Source organism: Salmo salar, chromosome ssa09 (genome assembly GCF_905237065.1).
Source record: "Salmo salar chromosome ssa09, Ssal_v3.1, whole genome shotgun sequence".
In the NCBI taxonomy this organism is placed as follows: Eukaryota; Metazoa; Chordata; class Actinopteri; order Salmoniformes; family Salmonidae; genus Salmo; species Salmo salar.
In genome coordinates this window covers 70615102-70638589 of record NC_059450.1, presented here as the reverse complement: position 1 = coordinate 70638589, position 23488 = coordinate 70615102, and the positions used below count along the sequence as shown (strand labels likewise).

The following is a 23488-nucleotide window of genomic DNA, read 5'->3' as shown; positions in this document are numbered from 1 at the left end:
GCCAACAAGAGCTTTATGGCCGCTACCCTGGTGTCGGAGCTGGGAATCTCCACCCAACCCCTCTCCATTTCCATGGATGCCAGAGCGCTGGATGGGCGCTCATTTGGCAGAGTCACCCACAATACGGTTCCTATCAACCTGCGTGTCAGGTAATCACAGTGAGTCTATGCAGTTCCTGCTCATCAAATCTCCTCATGTAACCATGGTTTTGGGGTTTTCATGGCTGATCAAACACCTGATCGACTGGGCTACTGGATCTATCATGGGTTGGAGCCAGTTCTGCCACACGCATTGTCTGAAGTCGGCACAGCCTGCCCAGGAACGTCTTCCTGTGGGCTTGGGAAAAGCCTCGGATCTTTCCGCCGTTCCCGCGGAGTACCAGGACCTCCTGGAGGTTTACAACAAAGCCCGCGCCACATCTCTTCCAAATCATCGACCCTACGATTGTGCTATTGACTTTCTCCTGGGCACCACCTTGGGGGGGGGGGGGCTTTATTTCCTGTCAAATCTGGAGACGAAGACGACGGAAGGGTACATTGAGGAATCTCTTGTTGCAGAGAGTATTCGTCCATCTGCCTCCCCCGCCGGCACAGTGTTCTACTTTGTGGAGATGAAAGACAAAATCCTGTGCCCGTGTATCGACTACCGGGGTCTTAATGACATCATGGTTAAAAACCGTTACCTGCTATCACTCATCTCCTCGGCTTTCGAGCCTCTCCAGGGGGCGACTATCTTCTCGAAGTTGGACCTTCGGAACGCCTAGCATCTGGTACGGGTAGGAGACGAATGGAAGACAGACTTTAACATGGCTTGCGGGCACTACGAGTACCTTGTGATGCCATTCAGACTGACCAACGCTCCTGCAGTGTTCCAGGCCCTGGTCAACGATGTGCTCCGTGACATGTTGAACCGGTTCGTGTTTGTCTACCTCAACAGCACCCTGGCTTCCCCCCTCTCAGCACTCACCTCTCCCAAGGTTCCGTTCATGTGGTCTCCACAGATGACTGGGCGTTCTCGGACCTCCAGCATCGATTCACTACAGCTCCCATGCTAATCAATCAGGACCCGTCCCGTCAGTTCGTGGTGGAGGTCGACACCTCGGATTTTGAAGTGGGGGCCGTCCTGTCCCAGCGTTCTACCTAGGACCAAAAGCTGCATCCCTGCTCTTTCCTTTCCTATCGTCTTAACCCCACTGAGAGGAACTATGACGTGGGAAATCGAGAACTACTCACGGTTAAGATGGCGTTGGAGGAGTGGAAGCACTGGTTAGAGGGGGCGCAACATCCATTCTTAGTGTGGACTGACTATAAGAACCTGGAATGTCTCTGCACCGCCAAGCGCCTCAACTCAAGGCAGGCTCGAAGGGCCCTTATTATTCACTCATTGTAATTTTACTATTTCCTACAACCCTAGGCACGCCTGTATAGCCTCGCTCCTACACCGTCTGACCCGAGACCTGCCTCTCTGCAGTCATCTGGGGTATAGAGAGCCTGGTCTGTAAGGCGCAGCGTTCCCAGACAGACCCCGGGGGATGTTAGTCATGGATTCTGCCCATTCCCTGGTCCTGGAATGGGCACATTCCTCTAGACCTACCTGCCATCCTGGCTCCTGTCGGACCCTGGCTTTCATCCGAATTTGACCTGGATTACAAACCTCTGCCTGCCCTGGGCCTGCCCTTTGCCTGTCCCTTGTGTTATAATAAATATCTGAGACTGTAACTTTCCGCCTCTTGTGTCTGCAACTGAGTCTCATCCTGAGCCGTGATAGAGTGAAAGAGTGAAAGATCGAGTGAGAAAGCGAGTGAGAGAGAGAACGTGTGAGAGACAGAGAGAGAGAAAGAGGGCAAGAGAGAGTGTGTGAGAGAGAGAGCGAGAGAGAGTGAGCGAGAGACAGAAAGAGAGCGAGCGAGTGCGAGAGATATAGCGAGAGAGCAAGAGATTGTGAGAGATACAGAAAGAGAGCGAAAGAAAGAGCGAGCGAGAGAAAGAGAGAGCGCGAGAGAGCGCGTGAGAGAAAGGGAGGGAGAAAGACAAAGAGCGAGAGAGAGAGAGAAAGAGAGCGAGAGAGAGACATGTGGTGTAGCTGTGATGTTCACCAATCCAGACTGCGTAAAATTGGCTTCAGGGACCAGCGAAGGATCAGGCTATATTTAGAAATCATCCTCACAATGTCTGTCTTTTTTTTAACCAAAACCCAAAACAGAAGGCGTTCTACCCCAGTTAAGACTCTGCAGTGCACATCGGGTTTACACCAGAACATGTGGTCACACACACACACACACACACACACACACTTTTGATTGAGCAGTTGATAATCTTCTATTAAGAGATTTATTCATCCTTAATATCTTCCCCATTCTATCCTTTCTGTGACCATTTCACTTTATTATGTGCTCCACTCTGAATGCAGTCCTCATCCCCTTTCTCATCTAAGGAGATAAATGAAATGTTTGACTGAAGAGAAGGCCCTAATAGAAATCTATAATGCTTGTAGCTCCAGCTCCAGGGAAGCCAAACCTTAGCAGAGAGATGCTTTAAACATGTAATATTTCTTTTGAACCACCCACCAAAGGTGTCCTATCATAATCTGATCCTGTTAAATTACGGATCCCTCTCTTCTGTCTGCTAGTGGTGCATTGTATAGGCTAGAATCCATCTGTTCCATAGGATTACACACTTCCACTCTGACACACTGACAATCACAGGCCGCTGTATGATAGCGGGAGAGAGAGAGAAGGGACTTCTCATTTCCACTCCTGTCATTGGACATAGCCGTTCTAATTATTGGCTTAAGCAAAACCACTTGCTTGCTCTACAGTGGTCTGTCCCAGTGATCTGCTCCTGCCTGCCACACGCCTGTGCCAAGAGACACACACACTTCATAGGTCTCTTGTGGGAGTGTGAATGTCTGAATCCTAATGAAACTGCTATTTTAAGTCGACTGACCCGCAGATCAATGTAGCCAACAGCATTAACCTCCATACAACGCACAGAGCAGGCTGGGCAGGCGAGAGTCACGCCTTTAATTAATGGCCTGCAGATCTCAAACTGCTTACTCCACTTGTATGTCCCCACCACAGGCAGAGGACCGGTTCATGCTATAGTATGCTACCTGCTCTTTCAGAGGTCCACACTCACTCAACCAGCTGACAATCGTACATGTTCAGCACTACAGAGGAGCCTAATTCGCCTTGTCTTGAAAATGTGTGATGCCATGCCAAGTGCTAATGGTATAAATGTAGGTTGTCTTGTTTTCTGCCCCGGTGCTTGGTGAGGGCTGGGAGCTGCTGGGAGCTGATGCGAGGAGGGCCAGCACTGGTTCTAATGCTCTGGTTAAATGAGCTGTTGGATGAGGGAAGTGGGAGGAATATAATCCCGTTATAACATCACCAGCCTGGGCGACGGGCAAGCGGCAAGGAGATGGCTGCCTGTCATTCTGGTTAGCACACAACAGGCTAATCAGAACCAGAGAGCCTTTGACCAGCTCAGGCTTTATAGCCGCAGCTACGCTAATGCTTCTTTAAACACTAACGCTAACTACGCTAATGCAAATCCCAGCTACGGTGAAGCCAGAAGCAACCACACTCAACTACAGTACAGTACTATGGCCCCCACTACACTGCTCTGCTCTCCCATCATGCCCTGCTCTTTTCTGTTCCAGTCTACAGCCCACTGTTCTGTTTATTAACACTGGCCGGCCTTATCATCTCCCTTTCTTACCTCGCCTTAATCCCCTTTAGAATTTTCACCAACTTTAATTAGTTTGTGTCTGGACAAACTATTAATCCTCCGCCTTGCTGGTTTAAAATGGAGCATCCATCCACCGAGGCCGGCAAAGCCTTTTCCACTACATGTCTTCTAGACCTTGATGTCACGTGGACAGGACACCGGCACCAGCGCTGATGATGTTCAGAGACTGAAACGATCACTGAAATGAGACCGAAATGGCCGTTGAAATGAGAAACTGAAACGGTCCTCTGGTGAACATCTGAAATGACTAGTAATGCAGTGGGTTTGTGATTCAGCTCCAACAAGCTAGGCTAGCCCCCAGTTGTTCTCTTTGATGCCTGAGGCTGCTAGACTGACCTTTGACCTTCTGGTAATTGCTTCTGTGAACTCCCTTTACCCCTGATCTGCCAACAAATCACTGCCTCGAGAGGTGTGCCCTGACAGTCCCCGATTGGACCAGCTCGTCACCCTACATATTGATCAGGAACTAAAGCCCACCAGAGGGAAAGATTCTGAAAAGGTCTAGCTTAGGGGACTAATGCCTTTCAGAGATCTCTCTCATAGAGCTGACATATTTCAGAAGCTTGATAGTGTAGGATAGGACAACTCTGCATCTACTGTACCACTGTATAAATTATGACATTTATTTTTATTTTCCATCTAAAGCTTTGCTCCACCTGTAATCTAGCTGTCGCCTTGGTCCTTCTGTCCTCTGTCGATAACGGTGAAGACATCAGCAGCCACCCACCTGTTCCCTGGAGACCTTATGTGTCACCATGTGTGTCAAGTTGTCACTGGGTCAGCTCTTTACAGTTAGATTGATACAGCTACCCAGCTAACAATTCTAGCAAGAGAGATGTTTTTGTTATGTTACCCATAATGTTCCCCTGATTTTTGAGTGTCCACTTTTTCAATAGTTAGAATGTTGACAAAAACTTCCAGAGAACCTAATTAGCATGTTTTGGCATTAGAGTTAGGAAAACATTGCCTTAATGTCAAACAGAGCTTACCGAGAACATGGTTACAATGTTCCAGAATGTAAGATATTGTTCTAGACACGTTCCATTGGAACGTTGCAAGAACATCCCCCTGTCCAAGGATGTTTAAAACATAGGACATTCTGCCATGGTCCCCTGGAGGTTGTTGTCTAGTTCCCAGCTTGTTCCGGGGACATCCCTAAAGACGTTTTTAGAACGTCACCTGATGGTTACACATCACTCCTTGTTACTGTTGTCGAGCCCATCAAGGCCCTGATTGGTGAACCACTGATCCATTCACAGCTCTTTTTGTCTGTTGGCAAGGTTAGGGACACCCCCCCACACACAAACAATGCTTTCAACATACAGCATTTTGAACTTTCATATTTGACACACATGATTACTTTGTGCATGATTATTTATACAGTAATGATTATTCAACATGTCCTCACCTAGGATTTGAACATCTTGATGAATGGAATTTGGATCTTACTGCTACGCCAACATGTCTGTGTGAATGACTGGTTTTTACCTCTATTGCTGCACTTTGCACTTAAATCTCAGCTCTGTTGAAAGTACACTCAAGAAAAACTATTGGATTTATCATAGTGATCCAGGAGAAGCATTAAAACAGAACAATACGCTCCACAAACATTAGACAACTATACAGAAAACCCTCAAATGACGGAAATAAGTCAATCACTGATGAGAGAATAGTCACATTAACTGATAACTGACAGACATGGTGGCGTAGCGAGACGATCGGAACACCGTCAACCAAGAGGCTGTGAGTTCTGCCTTGTGGAAAGCAGAGAAACCATAGAAGGTTCTCCATCATTGGTAGCTCCTGTGGGACAATAATAAATAAAGCTACCAGTGAGGGGCCATTTTCTTGCTGATGTGGTCAGTGTGATAAATTTAGTCATAATAGGCCAGTCAGGAAAACCATCTGGTTTTTCTAACGGTAGACTAGGCTAAGTCTTGCCTGCCCCCATCACAGTCCCCACTATGGAGTAGCCTGCGTGGAATAGAGGGTTTCATGACAAGGGGCAGTAGCCTATATAGTCTATATGTAGCTTATATGTCGGCAGGTAACCTGGCGGGAAGGAGCGCTGGGCCAGTAAATGAAAGGTCGCTGGATCGAATTCCCGAGCTGACAAGGTAAAACTCTGTCGTTCTGCCCCTGAGCAAGGCAGTTAACCCAGTGTTCCCCAGGCGCCGATGACGTGAAGGTTGATTAAGATGGGGGGCGGCGGCGAGCCCCCACACCTCTCTGATTCAGAGGGGTTGGGTTCAATGCGGAAGACATTTCAGTTGAATGCATTCAGTTGTACAACTGACTCGATATCCCCTTTTCCCTTTTTATGTCAGTATAGACACTATTAAAACAAAATCTCAATTTGACCCCCACCCAAAACGCATAAACACATGTAAAGGCACTTACTCTGAAATATTAGATTTTCCTGTCTCTGTATGAAGAGGTCATTGTCATCAGCACAGTTTGACACATAACCACAATTATGGAGGATTATCTTTGGATATAAATTGTTTTTACAGGGCATGGTAGTGCATTTCTGGATCTAAAACAATCCAATCGCTGCTGTAATCTGTAATCCAAACATCCTGAATCGATACATAATCCCACACCTACATGAAAGAGGTCATGTGATCCTTTGAGCCATTACTTTGATGAGAGTGAGAGAACTGTTGTATAAATAATAACTGGGTCGTTAACATCAGTCATGGCATGAACAAACGACTTGCAGCCAAATGAAATCTTTACAGATAATCACTTAAGTACCCTTTCAAGCCTGGCTTGATACAATCACCCTACAGTTAATCACTACATCTAATTTGAGTCAAATCCACACTTACATACTCTCAAATCTCATTGGCACTGTGTGAGCATTTCAATATCTGGGAATGAGTAACGAGGACAAGCAACGAGGCGGTGTTTTCACTCTTGGTCCTTTCTTTAAATGAGGATTAAAACGTGCCAATCCCTTTGAAGGCAAATGAAAGCAGAGGCAGTTAAATGATGTGGCCAACTTAGATGTGTATCAAGGGAGCAACGGCAGACCATGATGTCAGGGGTCAGGATGAAGAGAGAATAGAGAGAAGGAGAAAGAGAGGGAATGAGGAAGAGAGTGAGGTGAAAGAGAGGGGGAGACGTGGACAATGGGATTAGGAGAGGAGTCGGACATCCTCTATAATTACTGCTGCGGTACAGCAAATGGCAATCAGAGCCAAGGCATGATTCAGTCCAGTGGTGGCCCAGAAACCCAGCGTTATACAAACCCATTCACCTCATAAAACCACAGCTTTCAGGATTAGCCTGGCTGACGCATCATAACAGCCAGGTATTTAAGGGATTTTAAAGGCAGGTCACTGATCCCGGCCACGCAATGATGAAATGCCAGAGGAACTAGATTCAGTACTGTTTTTTGACATCATTGTTTTGGGGATGACACGCACTGTGTGGTAAGGCCTTGTACCCTTGGATGGTTACTGGAATGAATTGACTGAATCCAACCAGGTCAGTCACAGCAGCTTTATAGTATGAACAAAAACTCAGGGAAATGGTAATGTTGACAAATCACTTCACCAAAGGATCATGCCATTTTGCATTGTGTGCCCCCCTCCCCCAACCCCTCTTTCACACTACTGCTACTCTCTGTTTATCATATATGCATAGTCACTTTAACTATACATTCATGTACATACTACCTCAATTGGCCCGACCAACCAGTGCTCCCGCACATTGGCTAGCCGGGCTATCTGCATTATGTCCCGCCACCCACCAACCACTCTGTTACGCTACTGCTACTCTCTGTTCAACATATGCAGTCACTTTAACCATATTTTCATGTACATACTACCTCAATCAGCCCGACTAACCGGTGCCTGTATATAGCCTCTACTGTATATAGCCTCTCTACTGTATATAGCCTCTACTGTATATAGCCTCTCTACTGTATATAGCCTCTCTACTGTATATAGCCTCTCTACTGTATATAGCCTCTCTACTGTATATAGCCTCTCTACTGTTATTTTTCACTGTTGTTTTTATTTCTTTACTTACCTATTGTTCACCTAATACCTTTATGCACTGTTGGTTAGAGCCTGTAAGTAAGCATTCCACTGTAAGGGCTACACCTGTTGTATTCGGCGCACGTGAAAAATAAACTTTGATTTGATTTTATTTTATTAACCACGAGACAACAACACACAAGTTTACAGGGTATATTTGGGTGCCGAATGGAGGCAGACCTCTGAGGGCTGAGGACAAAGCAGGAAGCAGACAGACAGGCAGGGCCAACAAGAAAGCACCAATAGCAGTGCCTCGCCAGCCAACGAGGCTGTCCGTCAGGGCCCACACTGCCCGGTCACGAGGAGCTGGAGAGACAGAGCCCCCGAACATCCCCAAACATCTCAGGGCGGCGCGGCGCAATGCAGAGTGGCAGGTCTCTGATGAGCAGCGGCGAGCCAGCCTTCTTAGGGCATTGCAGCCAGATCTGCGTCAGCACCGTGAAAACTGACAGGGCACACCGCCCGGTGCTGCCGACACAACATCTCCTTTGTCTATACTCTGGAAAATGTTGTCATTGTTAACACGAAATGATAATTAAATCATGAACTCGTAAATATACTAATTCCATGCGCTACTACTGTACTAACTACAAGTATATGTTTCAATGTATTTCATTGGGTTACATACTCTATGTCAAATGAGCTGTGCAGGACCAAACCGTTGTGAAGTAAAGCCACGAGGAGACGCTGTACGGAGATCCTGCCTGGTTCATTCAGCGACAGAGTCAAACTATACCCTCTTACCTATCATTCAAAGTCCAACAGCTCCAGTAAAGACCTTCCCACTTGCGTCAGGTTTTCCACTGCACATACGTTTCCCTCAGGCCTTCAGCTGATCCTAGTCCTATACAGCACCAGTCAAACGTTAGGACACAACTACTCAATCAAGGGTTTTTCTTTATTTTTACTCTTTTCTACATTGTAGAATAGTGAAGACATCAAAACTATGAAATAACACATGGAATCATGTAGTAACCAAAAAAAGAGTTAAACAAATCAAAATATATTTTAGATTTGAGATTCTTCATAGTAGCCACCCTTTGCCTTGATGACAGCTTTGAACCCAGCTTTGGCATTCTCTCAACCAGCTTCATGAGGTAGTCACCTGGAATGCATTTCAATTCACAGGTGTGCCTTGTCAAAAGTAAATTTTTGCATTTCAAATCAAAGTTTATTTGTCACGTGAGCCAAATACAACAGGTGTAGACCTTACTATTGTCACACAATGCAAATAGTCCGGGTAGCCATTTGATTATCTGTTCAGGAGTCTTATGGCTTGGGGGTAAAAACTTTTGAGAAGCCTTTTTGTCCTAGACTTGGCACTCCGGTACCGCTTGCCATGCAGTAGTAGAGAGAACAGTCTATGATTGGGGTGGCTGGGGTCTTTGACAATTTTTAGGGCCTTCCTCTGACACCGCCTGGTGTAGAGGTCCTGGATGGCAGGCAGCTTAGCCCCAGTGATGTACTGGGCCGTACACACTACCCTCTGTAGTGCCTTGCGGTTAGAGGCCGAGCAATTGCCGTACCAGACAGTGATGCAACCAGTCAGGATGCTCTTGATGTTGCAGCTGTAGAACCTTTTGAGGATCTCAGGACCAAGGCCAAATCTTTTTAGTCTCCTGAGGGGGAATAAGCTTTGTCGTGCCCTCTTCACAACTGTCTTGGTGTGTTTGGAACATTCTAGTTTGTTGTTGATGTGGACACCGAGGAACTTGAAGCTCTCAACCTGCTCCACTACAGCCCCGTCGATGAGAATGGGGGCGTGCTTGGTCCTCCTTTTCCTGTAGTCCACAATCATCTCCTTAGTCTAGGCTACGTTGAGGGATAGGTTGTTATTCTGGCACCACACAGCCAGGTCTCTGACCTCCTCCCTATAGGCTATCTCGTCGTTGTCTGTGATCAGGCCTACCACTGTTGTGTCGTCTGAAAACTTAATGATGGTGTTGGAGTCGTGGGTGAAAAGGAAGTACAGGAGGGGACTGAGCACGCACCACTGTGGAGCTCCAGTGTTGAGGATCAGCATGGCAGATGTGTTGCTACCTACCCTCACCACCTGGGGGCGGCCCGTCAGGAGGTCCAGGATCCAGTTGTAGAGGGAGGTGTTTAGTCCCAGGATCCTTAGCTTAGCTTTGAGCCAATCAGTTGTGCTGTGACAAGGTAGGGGTAGTATACACAAGACAGTCCTATTTGATAAAAGACCAAGTCCATATTATGGCAAGAATAGCTCAAATAAGCAAAGAAAAATGACAGTCCATAATTACGGAAAATGTCAAGAACTTTAAAAGTTTCTTCAAGTGCAGTCACAAAAACCAGCAAGGCTCTCATGAGGACCGCCACAGGAAGGAAAGATCCAGAGTTACCTCTGCTGCAGAGTTCATTAGAGTTTACTGCACCTCAGATTGCAGCCCAAATAAATGCTTCAGAGTTCAAGTAAGAGACACATCTCAACATCAACTGTTCAGAGGAGACTGCGTGAATCAGGCCTTCATGGTCGAATTGCTGCAAAGAAACCACTACTAAAGGACACCAATAAGAAGAAGAGACTTGCTTGGCCAAAAAACACGAGCAATGGCCATTAGACCAGTGGAAATCTGTCCCTTGGTCTGATGAGTCCAAATGTGAGATTTTTGTTTCCAACCGCCGTGTCTTTGTGAGACGCAGAGTATGTGAACGGATGATCTCTGCATGTGTGGTTCTCACCGTGAAGCATAGAGGAGGAGGAGGAGGAGGTGTGATGGTGCTTTGTTGGTGGCGCTGTCAGTAATTTATTTAGAATTCAAGGCAGACTTAACCAGCATGGCTACCACAGAATTCTGCAGTGATACACCATCCCATCTGGTTTGCACTTAGTGGGAATATCATTTGTTTTTCAACAGGACAATGACCCAAAACACACCTCCAGGCTGTGTAAGGGCTATTTGACCAAGAAGGAGAGTGATGGTGTTGCATCATATGACCTGGCCTCAACCTGATTGAGATGGTTTGGGATGAGTTGGAGCGCTGAGTGAAGAAAAAGCAGCCAACAAGTGCTCAGCATATGTGGGAACTCCTTCAAGACTGTTGGAAAAGCATTCCTCATGAAACTGGCTGAGTGAAAACCAAGAGTGTGCAATCTAGGCAAAGGGTGGCTACTATGAAGAACCTAAAATCTAAAACATATTTTGATTTTCTTTAACACTTTTTTGGTTACTACATGATTCCATATGTGTTATTTCATAGTTTTGATGTCTTCACTATTATTCTACAATGTAGAAAATAGTAAAAATAAATGAAAACCCTTGAATGAGTCGGTGTGTCCAAACTTTTGACTGGTACTGTATGTGCTATTATATGGCCAGGCTGGTGTATATAAACGCTATGAGTGAAGGTGATTGCGGCTGTATTCACTTTGCAGGGATTTTACACTGTAGCTGTCTACCAAATCACATCAAAAAGCACTTAACCCTCAACTCTTCACCTAACAGACATACAGACTTGCAACGTTACACACTTTAATTTTCTTTAATGATTGCAGGGTAAAGAAGTACAGTATTTTAGGAGTGAGTGATAAACAGTCACCTCCAAAATTATTGCCACCCTTGATAAAGGGGATGAGGGAAAAAGACTGTATAAAAAAAATTATACAAATACTGAGCTATATAGTATGCTACATTTTCTTACAAATAAAATTTGTTTATACTAATACAATTCCTCAGAGAAAGAGATTTTATTTAACAAGTAATATACAGTTGAAGTCTACATACATTTAGGTTGGAGTCATTAAAACTATTTTTTCAACCACTCCCCAAATGTCTTGTTAACAAACTATAGTTTTGGTAAGTTGGTTAGGACATCTACTTTGTGCATGACAAGTAATTTCTCCAACAATTGTTTACAGACAGATTTTTTCACTTATAATTCACTATCACAATTCCAGTGGGTCAGAAGTTTACATACACTAAGTTGACTGTGCCTTTAAACAGCTTGGAAAATTCCAGCAAATTATGTCATGGCTTTAGAAGCTTCTGATAGGCTAATTGACATCATTTTAGAAAATTGGAGGTGTACCTGTGGATGTATTTCAAGGCCTACCTTCAAACTCAGTGCCTCTTTGCTTGACATTATGGGAAAATGTAAAGAAATCCGCCTAGACCTCAGAAAAAAATGTGTAGACCTGCACAAGTCTGGTTCATCCTTGGGAGCAATTTTCAAATGCCTGAAGGTACCACGTTCATCTGTACAAACAATAGTATGCAAGTATAAACACCATGGGACCAGGCAGCCGTCATACCGCTAAGGAAGGAGACACGTTCTGTCTCCTAGAGATGAACGTACTTTGGTGCGAAAAGTGCAAATCAATTCCAGAACAACAGCAAAGGACCTTGTGAAGATGCTGGAGGAAATAGGTACAAAAGTATCTATATCCACAGTAAAACGAGTCCTATATCGATATAACCTGAAAGGCCGCTCAGCAAGGAAGAAGCCACTGCTCCAAAACTGCCATAAAAAAGCCAGACTACGGTTTGCAACTGCACATGGGGACAAGCATCGTACTTTTTGGAGAAATGTCCTCTGGTCTGATGAAACAAAAATACAACTTTCTGGCCATAATGACCATCGTTATGTTTGGAGGAAAAAGGGGGAGGCTTGCAAGTCGAAGAACACCATCGCAACCGTTAAGCACAGGGTTGGCAGCATCATGTTGTGGGGGTGCTTTGCTGCAGGAGGGATTGGTGCACTTCACAAAATAGATGGTATCATGAGGTAGGAAAATTATGTGGATTTATTGAAGCAACATCTCAAGACATCAGTCAGGAAGTTAAAGCTTGGTCGCAAATGGGTCTTCCAAATGGACAATGACCCCAAGCATACTTCCAAAGTTGTGGCAAAAATGGCTTAAGGGCAACAAAGTCAAGGTATTGGAGTGGCCATCACAAAGCCCTGACCTCAATCCCATAGAAAATTTGTGGGCATAATTGAAAAAGCATGTGCAAGCAAGGAGGCCTACAAACCTGACTCAGTTACACCAGCTCTGTCAGGAGGAATGGGCCAAAATGTCCCAACTTATTGTGGGAAGCTTGTGGAAGGCTACATGAAACGTTTGACCCAAGTTAAACAATTTAAAGGCAATGCTACCAAATACTAATTGAGTGTATGTAAACTGCTGACCCACTGGGAATGTGATGAAAGAAATAAAAGCTGAAATAAATCATTCTCTCTACTATTATTCTGACATTTCACATTCTTAAAATAAAGTGGTGATCCTAACTAAGACAAGGAATTTCTATTTTATTTATTTTACCCCTTTTTCTCCCCAATTTCGTGGTATCCAATTGGTAATAGTTACTGTCTTGTCTCATCGCTGCAACTCCCGTTCTGACTCGGGAGAGGCGAACGTCGAGAGCCATGCGTCCTCCGAAACACAACCCAACCAAGCCGCACTGCTTCTTGACACAATGCACATCCAACCCGGAAGCCAGCCGCACCAATGTGTCGGAGGAAACACCGTACACCTGGCGACCTGGTCAGCGTGCACTGCGCCCGGCCCGCCACAGGAGTTGCTAGTGCGTGATGAGACAAGGATATCCCTGCCGACCAAACCCTCCCTAACCTGGACGACGCTGGGCCAATTGTGCACCGCCCCATGGGCCTCACGGTGACAGGGAATTTTTTATAGGATTAAATGTCAGGAATTGTGAAAAACTGAGTTTAAATGTATTTGGCTAAGGTGTATGTAAACTTCCAACTTCAACTGTATATATTTATTTATTTAGCCTTTTTTTGCCAAACAGTTTTTCATGAGATGGGAGGAATCCTAGACCATTCCTCCATACAGAATATTTCAAGATCCTCGATATCCTTAGATCTGCTCTTATGGACTGCCCTCTTCAATTCAAACCACAGGTTTTCAATGGGGTTCGAGTCCGAAGACAGATGGCCATTGCAAAATATTGATTTTGTGGTCAAATAACCATTTCTTTGTGGATTATTATGTGTGCTCGGGGTCATTGTATTGTTGGAAGATCCACTTGCAGCCAAGTTTCAACATCCTGGCAACCAGGTTTTTCTCTAAAATGTCCTGGTACTTGGTCAAGTTCATGATGATGTTGACCTTAACAAGGGCCCCAGGACCAGTGGAAGCAAAACAGCAAGGTTATTTTCTGCATATGCATCCTTCTTTCGACCCCAAATCCACCACTGATTTGTGGGGCCAAAAAGATCTATTTTGCCTCATCTGACAATAACACCCGGTTCCAATCCAAGTGTGTTTAGCAAACTCATTTACATTTGTTGGTTGCTCTAAATAAAGTTTTTTTTTTCTGCCAACCCTTCCGAGGAGCCTATTGGCATGGAGGTTGCGTCCAATTGTATATTTAGAGACTTGGGGATCCCAAGATGCGACCAAGTTCTGTAATTCTCCAACTGTGGCCCTTGGATGCATCCTTTTCAAGCAAGTTTACCATATTTCCCATGGTTTTAAACTCCTTCACTATTCCCCTAATAGCAGTAAATGGTATATTTCTTTTTTGGCACATTTTTCTGTACCCATTGTTGGATTTATGAAGGTCAACATCCATTTGTCTCTCTTCGTTTTTTGCCTTTCCTCATTGTGTGGTTTTAACATCAGTGTTACCTCGTTTTTACACCAAAGTGAAACAAGAAGCCATGCAAGGTCACAATACAGTTCCTTCAAAAGGAAAATTCCACCCAAAAACAATATTTTGGTATTTGTTTCATTAGTCCATTGCTGACATAGTCCCAAAATGTTTTGCTTGTCATCAATCAAGTTTTCAAGTTATGCAACTTTTTAAATACAGAAATCATCCTCATTTGATGCATTTTAACTTAAAAAAATGGAATGTTTAATGCAGATTGAAATTTGACTTTGACGTGAGTCGTTAAAAAAAAAAAAAGACTTCTTAAACAAAATCTCTTTCTCAGAGCATTTTTCTAAGCATACAGCTCAGCATTTGTATTTATTTTATAGTCTTTTTGCTCATCTTTATCAACAGTGCCAATAACTTAGAAGGTGACTGTAAGATCAAGGCTATTTTAGTATTTTGATAAAATGCTATACTGTGCTTATACTGTACTAAAGGATCACTTCTCAGTGCCTGGTTGGTGATTAAGCTCCATGACATCCCCCAAACGCAGTGTTGAGTTAATAACAGAACCACATCATGGTGATGTGGTGTAAAAGACGACAAAACACTTTAGGCACTATTCTAATCTCCTCCATTGTCTTTTCCTGAAATCGACCCCATCCTATGTAAAGTGGGCTTCCGAGAGAGCCAGCCAGCTACTAGATCAAAAGACGGTAATGATACTGTAGGCAGTGTTGTTTAGCCAGAGTTTAGCAGGTGTCACAGTAGCGCAGGGAAGAGCTGGCTCCTTTGTGATTCACAAAGCAGTGACTCCAAACTCCCACTCCTCTGGACATTTATTGATTGGCCAATGTGGCTGGTCGGCTGAATTGATATGGCGGCAAATATGCAAGACTTATGCCTTCTGCTCAGCATGGATAGGCCATGAATCCACAGTCTGACTGACAGACACAACCCAAGAGGTCGGTCTATAAAAATGCAGGCCCCAAAGAAGCCTGGGAGAGAGAAAGTACAATGTTACACTTTGATGAGTGCTTTATGGAGAAGAATACAACTTCATTGTCCATTATGAATTGGAACTTGGGCGTTTTGCTGTATTAGGCTGTTCCCAAACCCACAACACATACAATCCCAAGAGACTTTGTCAGAAGACCAGAAAAGAGGGTGTAAGGTCATTGATTTCCCAGGCTCTGGGATGCTATGGTTAAGGCCGGGATATAGCGGCTATGTCATGGGGCTTTGACGCACCAATTCAGGCTCACCGGGGCGTGTGGAGGCTAACACAAAATCATTTGCCTGCCTTGATACTGGAAGGCGGCTGTATCCCTGCCTGGGACTGTTCGCTCTCTGTCGTTCTGTAATCAAATGTGCTAGAACAGGATGTGCTCCAATCATATGAAGAGGTGAAGCATGGCCTTTCACTGAGTGAGCCAACGCACAGAGAACGGATATCATTTCTTTCATGGGGGCTCAATTTAATCCGTAGTGCTGAAGATCCGCGCAATTGAAATTTAAATGCAATGTTCCCGCATTCGCAGACACTGCATTCACGGTAAACGTTGCATATGTGGGCTCAATCGTCAATTACTTTTACATTTCAGTCGCGGCTATAACGCGGTTCTTAAACGCTGCGGATTGAATCGAGCCCTTAAACACCAAGAGTCAAAGCTTTTGGTGACATGTGCTAACATGTTGTTCCACTGTTATGCAAGCATAGGGATTAACCTAAGGCTGGAACTTCATTTCATTATTTCCAGGGTTTAAATCCCTTCCTTCAATCCCATATTGTTCTTAAAAAGAGCAGTGGAATTGATCCAAAGCTTAACCCCAAAGACGGTTAATAAAAAGCGATGGCCATATGGGCAACTATTGGCATCTCTACCATATGGGCAACTATTGGCATCTCTACCATATGGGCAACTATTGGCATCTCTACCATATGGGCAACTATTGACATCTCTAAAACCTAGTGCTATATGACTAGTAGATCGTTCACTCATCCTCTGTAAGTGCTGGTTAGTGTCTGAGGCTAAACTAAAATTAAGTTCATTAAAACCTGAATAAATCTAACCACCTCTGATGTATAATGGGATTCAACACAGACCTAGGCATCTGGAAAGTGCAGTGGTAACTTGAGGTGAAAACATCTCAATGAGTGAAAGCATGCACAAGTCAACTGCATTAGCCTGCAAGTCCAATTTACCCTGGCAAATAATAAAGCAATGCTCTGAAAAAAAAAAAAAAAGGAACAAAATAATTTCAGGACAAAGAAAAAGATCCATGCTCTGGAGCTGGAGAAATTTCACAGAATAACATGTTTGGAATATAGTCTATTAGACATGCATTGAAACCAAGAATATGTGATGTCAACAGATTGAAACTTATATCTGTTTAGGTTGAATAACCCAGTATTTACCAAATAAAGGAGGAAACATGACAACCAGGGAAGGTAGTGGTTATAATTGAAATATAATATTTGCTTTAATCATAATACAATTTGAATATGCAGATAATCAAAACAAACATTCCTTTCAATGGAATCAAAGGCTATTGACAGATTCAAAATAGCCTACTAATATAAAGCAGAATAATCCTGAATAAATTATTTTGTAATTGGATATGACTCCACATTGACTGCCTCTTTGTCAGTTTCCATCTGTTAGATAGATTCTGTTTTGATGGGTTGCCTTGCCATTGATTGCCTCAATTGACAAAATGCGCAATCAATCAAAACAAAGGGATAAAAGCCTGTGCGTGCCATCGGGAAAAATGTCGCACACAACCTCGATGTAGAACGCGCACAGATTTATCTCGCTGAGGTTTCTCTGGCAACCCTTTGTCTCCATGGCAATGGTTCGCCAGTTTACATCCCGACGAACCGATGCTTTTCTAGAGACATGCAGAGGCAATTTTTCACGCAATAAGTCATTAGCGCACGAGCTACCAAAACAAATGGTGTGCCCACGTCATCACTTGGCATGGAACACTCCTGTGTATGATTAGGATGTGATGTTGAGAGCTTGGCAAATGCAAACCCGCGTAAAAGGTGCAAGAAAGAACAACAAGGGGACATTTCAACTGGATGCCAGTGACATTGTTGTTCACCGCCATCACGTTAAAGCGACAGCACGATCATTCTTCATGTAGGTTGACCAATGCTCATTAAAATGCACTACACAGTTTGATTTTTGTTGTGGTTTTTGGTTTTATATGAATTGATTATTATTTGCAGATATTTATTGTTTAAATAATGAAACAAATAAATAGTATACAGTAAATGGGTAATAATTAGGTTATAACATGTGCTAATTGTAGATGGCTACAGGTCGGGTCTAAAACGAGACCAGCTAGACACATCTCCGGTGTTATGACGCGCCACTCAGTAGCTGGCCTAACTATTGTTTTCAGAAATCTCAAAGGGCGAGCAGAGGATGTGTGGGAGATGAATGAGCGCACGGTCGCTTTAAACCAGTGATTTAGGGGCAGCAATCTGTGCATTGCAAGGCTCGATTCTTACCCTTGGAAGCATCCTTATCTTCTTTTGGCTTCGCCACTTTTCCGCTCATAGATCCCAGTTTGGACGTGTAATTCCCGATTTAGACAAGAATGGAAATACTTTCAATCGCTTGCAGACAGTTTCTTCAATTAAATCCTTTCCAAGGGTACCAGGTGCTGAGATAAGGGTTCTGTTAGACAATTACAAAACAGTGCAATTAGTCTTTTTAAGATTCCATTTTGATGAAACAAGTTTTATCAAGAGAGGACTACAAACAAAGCAAACCTGTGATGCTATTATGATTCCATGTATGGCGCAGGCTATCAATGGATGAATCCAGTTATTGAAACATTCTAATCACATAGCCTACACAATTGAGTTCACAAAAGCGCATCTGGAAAATTGGTAAAGAAACGCCGTTGTATCCATGGACCATTACCATCGTAAAAGCGTTTGAATACTATCTTTTCTTACCTTATCTCCTCCACGTTTTCTGCTACATCAATGCACATTGATAAAGAAAAACGCTTCCAACCGGAATACCGCTATGCTGCATGCGAAAAGAACCACCTCGTCGGCTGTGACAAAGGAACTGACCAAAAAACTACGAAAATAAATGCAAGGCTTCTAAGCGCGTGTCAGCCGACGTCAGAGAAAAACGGAAAGGGCATCAAATTAAGATTACCTCTAATGAGCAGTCGTCTACACATCGACTATCCGCAAATTCCATCCACAACAACCGACGAAACCTGGCTTTCTGGAAGCCTATAGTGACTATTCTATTCAACACGAGCTCTTCTAAGGCATCTAACACGCGGGCAAATAGCACACAGATCAACAGGGTCCACAAAGTGAGCGCTGTATTCCATCCCTAACATAATCGACTGTGCATATGTGTTAAGTTTAGCTCTATGCGTTTTATAAAAGCAATGCATTTAGGGCATGGAAATCAATTGTTTAAAGTCCGCTTCGATCCACCGTTGCACTAAACGCGCGCGTTGGAGTAGCGGTGTCGACCAGCCCGAGGCGTCAAGTAGCCTACTGTAGAATCAAGAAGAGCGGCCGGGCAACAGATTAAGCAGCATTGATAAGAGCAATATATTAAATTGTTCACTTGTTGTATGCTAGTGTTTACTTATAAAACAGTCTGAAGGAAACCAATAGCCTACACATAGCCTAACCAACTTCCACGATATAAATACATGACATGATATTATGGTTAGCCACATGCTATTGGAATCATATGTAAAAGTAGAAACAATTCAGTGACTAAGAAAGTAAATAAGCTTTGGCTAAACATTGTGTTACTTAGGCTAGAACTTTACGCACAAGTGGCAATTACCGAAACAACAGCCCGAAACAGACGCTCTTCACGTAAAATATCGTTGACATACATTGGCACAGACCAGCCAATTAAGCTGATAATTTACAGTATTAGATGTCTAGTCAAAAGTAGTCCAAGCAAGCATATAGTCCATAAGTAGGAGTCCACGGAAAGTGGAGCAAGTCTCAAGCCACTAAAATAAATAACTCACCTTGATACGCGGGATGGCGAAGCAGAAACTGTTGAATCGAAAACGAATGTCAGAGCACTTGCCTACACAATATGTCTGAAGTGAATGCGTAAATGAAGTGAATGCGTAAACATTCACCCAAAGTTCTAGATGTTAACGGATAAATAAACAGGAAAGGCTGCATGCAAGATATTGCTTCAATAGGTTATTCCGTTTCAAAATTGGTGCCTTTAAAAACCTTTACGTTTTGCTGCGCTGACCAGTGGCGGTTCTAGACCATTTCAACTGGGGGGGCCAAGCTGGGGCCAGTTGTACTGTTAGAGGGGCCAGTTACATTAGACGTTATTGTTGTCATATCGGTTTCTTCACTGCATTGCAGGCATTAGCAGGCAAAAGACCATGTTCATAATCATCATCGTTGCAACTGTCTAATAACGGATGTAAAAAAAAATAAAGATAGCAAAAATTAGTTATGTAAAAATGATTTCATACTCCACATTTAGGGGGGCCACAAGAGGGTCCAAAATTGTTGTCACAGGGGCACTGCCCCCCCTCCCCCTCCCCCAGAACCGCTAGTGGTGCTGACAGATACACGGGGGAAGGCAAACATTAGCCAATAGGCCTAGTGTACATGTCGATATCTGGGAGAAATACTGTTTTAGGAGAGATGCCAATGCACGCATAATTATAATTGGCTGCACCTTTATTCACATGAATAAAGGTGTAAAGTTATAAAGTTATAATTACCTTTAGTTGTCTAGTTGGTTGTTGATAAATTCGATCAATCATATAGCAGCAGGTGCAACAAAACATTTTTTACAATCATAATCAATAGAAAATAAATAGTAGACAAATAGGCCTACACAAATAACTTCAGGAAGCACCTATTTTACGCAACACGAAAGTGAATGGGCACTCGTTGATACAGACCCCAGGGAACGAAACGCTCTAGGCTGAAGCCCTCATACATAACTCATTTTTGCTATCGTTCTTTTTTACATCCATTATTAGACAGTGGCAACGCGGAACACTAATGATTATGAACATGGTCTTTTGCCTGCTAATGCCTGCAATACAGTGAAGAAAACGATATGACAACAATAACATCTAATGTAACTGGCCCCTCTAACAGTACAACTGGCCCCAGCTTGCCCCCCCAGTTGAAATGGTCTAGAACCGCCACTGGTCACTGGGCCAATTACACCGCGCCAAACTTCTGTAGGCTATCACAATGCCAAAAGCCATGGTAATGTGGCTGTCTACAATTTTAAATGTTTGATTTCATAACAAAGATTACATGCACTGATACTGTATAAATTGAGTTTATTAGACTATGTTGCTTGTTTTTAATGTTTAAGATTTGCAAACAACTCAACAGCACCTCATTTATGATTATCTCATTGGGGTTTCTAAAACATTTTGAAAAAAGTTTCCTTACTACCTATAGCTGCAATCACGATACAGTCTACCTGCCAAAAATAATTCGGCTGTAATTAGGCCTACGTAATTTAAGTGACATTTTGTTATAAAGTGGGAGTGTTTTGTCTTGAATTAGATGAGAACAGTCATCATGCAGAAACTGCGCCCTTACCTTATGCTGAGTGAATTATAGCCTTGGCGGTGGAAGATGAGAAAATCAACATAGAAACAGTTAAGGTCAGCGTTCAAACCTCATTTAACACGTGTAAAATGTGCATTCAGTCCTCCTAGAGTGTTAATCAAATCGAAAGCTCTAGGCGCAAAATCCCGAACTGTTCGATAAACAAACCGAGCAACATTGCCTCGTAACACTAACTTGTCCCGCTCTAGCTTGTGTCAAGACGTAGAACTACGAAGTACGGTCCTAGGTCGACCCCTGCATGCGTTGTGTCACATCACCTAGCCTGGCTGGAAAAAACGCTGCGGTTGACGGTTACAGGATCTATACCGTTTTTTTTTTGTTGAAAATGTGTGGAAACTGGACACCTTTTCAGCTTTCTTTGCTCATCCTCAAGTCTGTCAAGTTATTTAAAGTACTACCGACTGTATATGCCGATGTCGACCTGCGCTTCCCTTCTGCCTCTAGGAGGGAAGAATAGCGCTAACTGGCCAATATAGACCCTGCCACATTTCAATAACGTAATATATGTATTTTTCATTCTTTCATCATTACATTGTTTTTAGTAGACATCTAAAATAACAAAAATAAATAACAAAAATAAAAAACCTTAACGCTGAAAATAAACCTTTAGTACTCTAAACAATAAAGAGCAGTCTAGACAAAAGGCAAATAAGATCAGAAAATACTGTGTGGAAATACCTTAAAAAAATACATTATTTTAGCCAGCTTTTGTTGTTTATAGACATGGCCTTCTGTTTGAAGATGGTTTGTGATTGGGTTTGGGCCATTTTTCTCTATCCTTTTCCTACTTGCAAAATCCCAGCCAAGATATTACTTGCTGCCATAAGTGTTTTGTTTTTTTGTCACAGGCCTCCCCCATCAGGAAGCTGAAAAGCAGGCCACCAGCTCAGTTGCATGACGCACAGCACAGGTTGTAATGAGGGTAAGTCCACTGAGTAACTGCTCTCTGCTCCCTGACTCAAAGGCCATGAGAAGTTGCATACAGTATCACACCTGTCAGATGAAGTAATACTAATAGTTTTGTTGGAGACGAAGTGAAGTGTACACTTATTTAGCTCTGTCTTGATACCCAATATCAATATCAATGTTTGTTTGTTTGTGATACATGAGCCTACCCATGTGTGTCACAATTCCCCAAATAAACCCTTAGCATGCTGGGTCACTGTTTCCAGAAACTAACCTAATTCACATTGATCCATAATAGGACTCTCTTCAGGGGAGACCAGGGAAAAGCCTAACATCCCAGGCCAACAGCGTGGACCAGATAAGCATAGTGGGAGTGTTATTAGCCTAGTACTTGAAGGTAGCAGTGGTGATGAGATTCCTGTTGTCATGCCCGTCAGAATATGGTCCCTCGGAGGTTTGATACTAATAAGGAACCAGGTGTATTCGCTGAAACAGAGAGAGAGGTCATACCTAGGGTGATTATTCCCCCATCCTGGCTGTCTGAGCAGAGACACAGATGTGGAGACTCGGGATCAACAGGATCTGCCCACACTCCGTAAGCCAGGGGTAAGACAGGTTACCGTGGTCCTGAATAATGCCATGAGGTCAATGACTGGATGTGTCAATACAAGAGACCACTATTACTCAGTTAACCCACAGCCTAGGGCCCTGGACAAATACATGTCTCTACAGGACAACAGGACCATTGGTTACCTGGTACAATACAACACTCCTAACTAGTTGAAAATGATGAACCTTCAACCTGTCATCTTTGTCAATAGTCACATGCATCTCCAACGTTACCCTTTCACAGTCTGTTTGGTGGTGCAATTGAAGAATGAGAGAGAACATTTAATAATGTGTCTGCAGGTTAGTGAAATCCCTCAAGTGCGTATTTGGCTCTGCAGGTTCATACTGTATCACTTATTCCTCAAGTCCAAACATAGCCTTTCACACATTCCCTACCCACAGGACTAGCACACAGCTGCTCCTATGTAACCAACAAAGACAGGAGGTCCCAGAACCCAGGAGCATGAGAATACTGTGATGCTGAGATTCTGATGATATAACCCAGAGCCGTGTTAGAGAGAGGGACTGTGGATGATGTTCTGTATTGTGTTATCCAGACAGCCACTAACTTCTATGTCTAGGACACTGGCCAGACACCACCAATGAGGTTATTTCTAATAAACCAAATACAGATGGTGAACTGAGAGGGGGGGGGGGGGGGTGAAAGTGGAACGATTTAACGTCAGTGGTAAACGTTTTAAAGTCAATTATACATCATTTATAACAGACTTCTGTCTATTCACGCTACTACACTATCCCATCTGTATAACCAGTTAATGACCCCGGAGAAACTATGGTGAACCTTTTAGTAGGAGTCAATAAGTAGTTGGTGACATGGAGTGCTTACTCAGCAGCCTACAGCCTTTGTTCCTGTGCTTGTAAATGTCACTGGGTGGTGTTCGTGCTGTGTCCATGAGCTGTGCTGCCTGGCTGCACGCCCTCTGACCTTTCAGAGCAAGGCCT

The 23488-nt window shown here is 43.6% G+C and overlaps 1 protein-coding gene across 6 annotated transcripts in view; it reads right to left on the bottom strand.

Annotated features, from left to right (window-relative positions):
- The window catches only part of LOC106611730 (fibroblast growth factor 13), a 169686-nt gene extending 148293 nt beyond the window's left edge, over nt 1–21393 (bottom strand). For 2 of the 6 annotated variants that reach the window (XM_014212244.2, XM_014212246.2), the window contains exons 1-2: nt 18350–18903; nt 17897–18065 (exon numbers count right to left, since the gene is read on the bottom strand). In XM_014212244.2, the coding sequence (XP_014067719.1) occupies nt 17897–17945 (49 nt within the window). In that variant the 5' untranslated portion in view covers nt 17946–18065; nt 18350–18903. Of the gene's footprint in view, nt 1–17896; nt 18066–18349; nt 18904–19410; nt 19645–20980 lie in introns of those variants that run through there. The other 4 variants (XM_014212242.2, XM_045723916.1, XM_014212243.2 and 1 more) reach the window with 4 other exon arrangements.
- Nucleotides 21394–23488: the final 2095 nt, after the last annotated feature.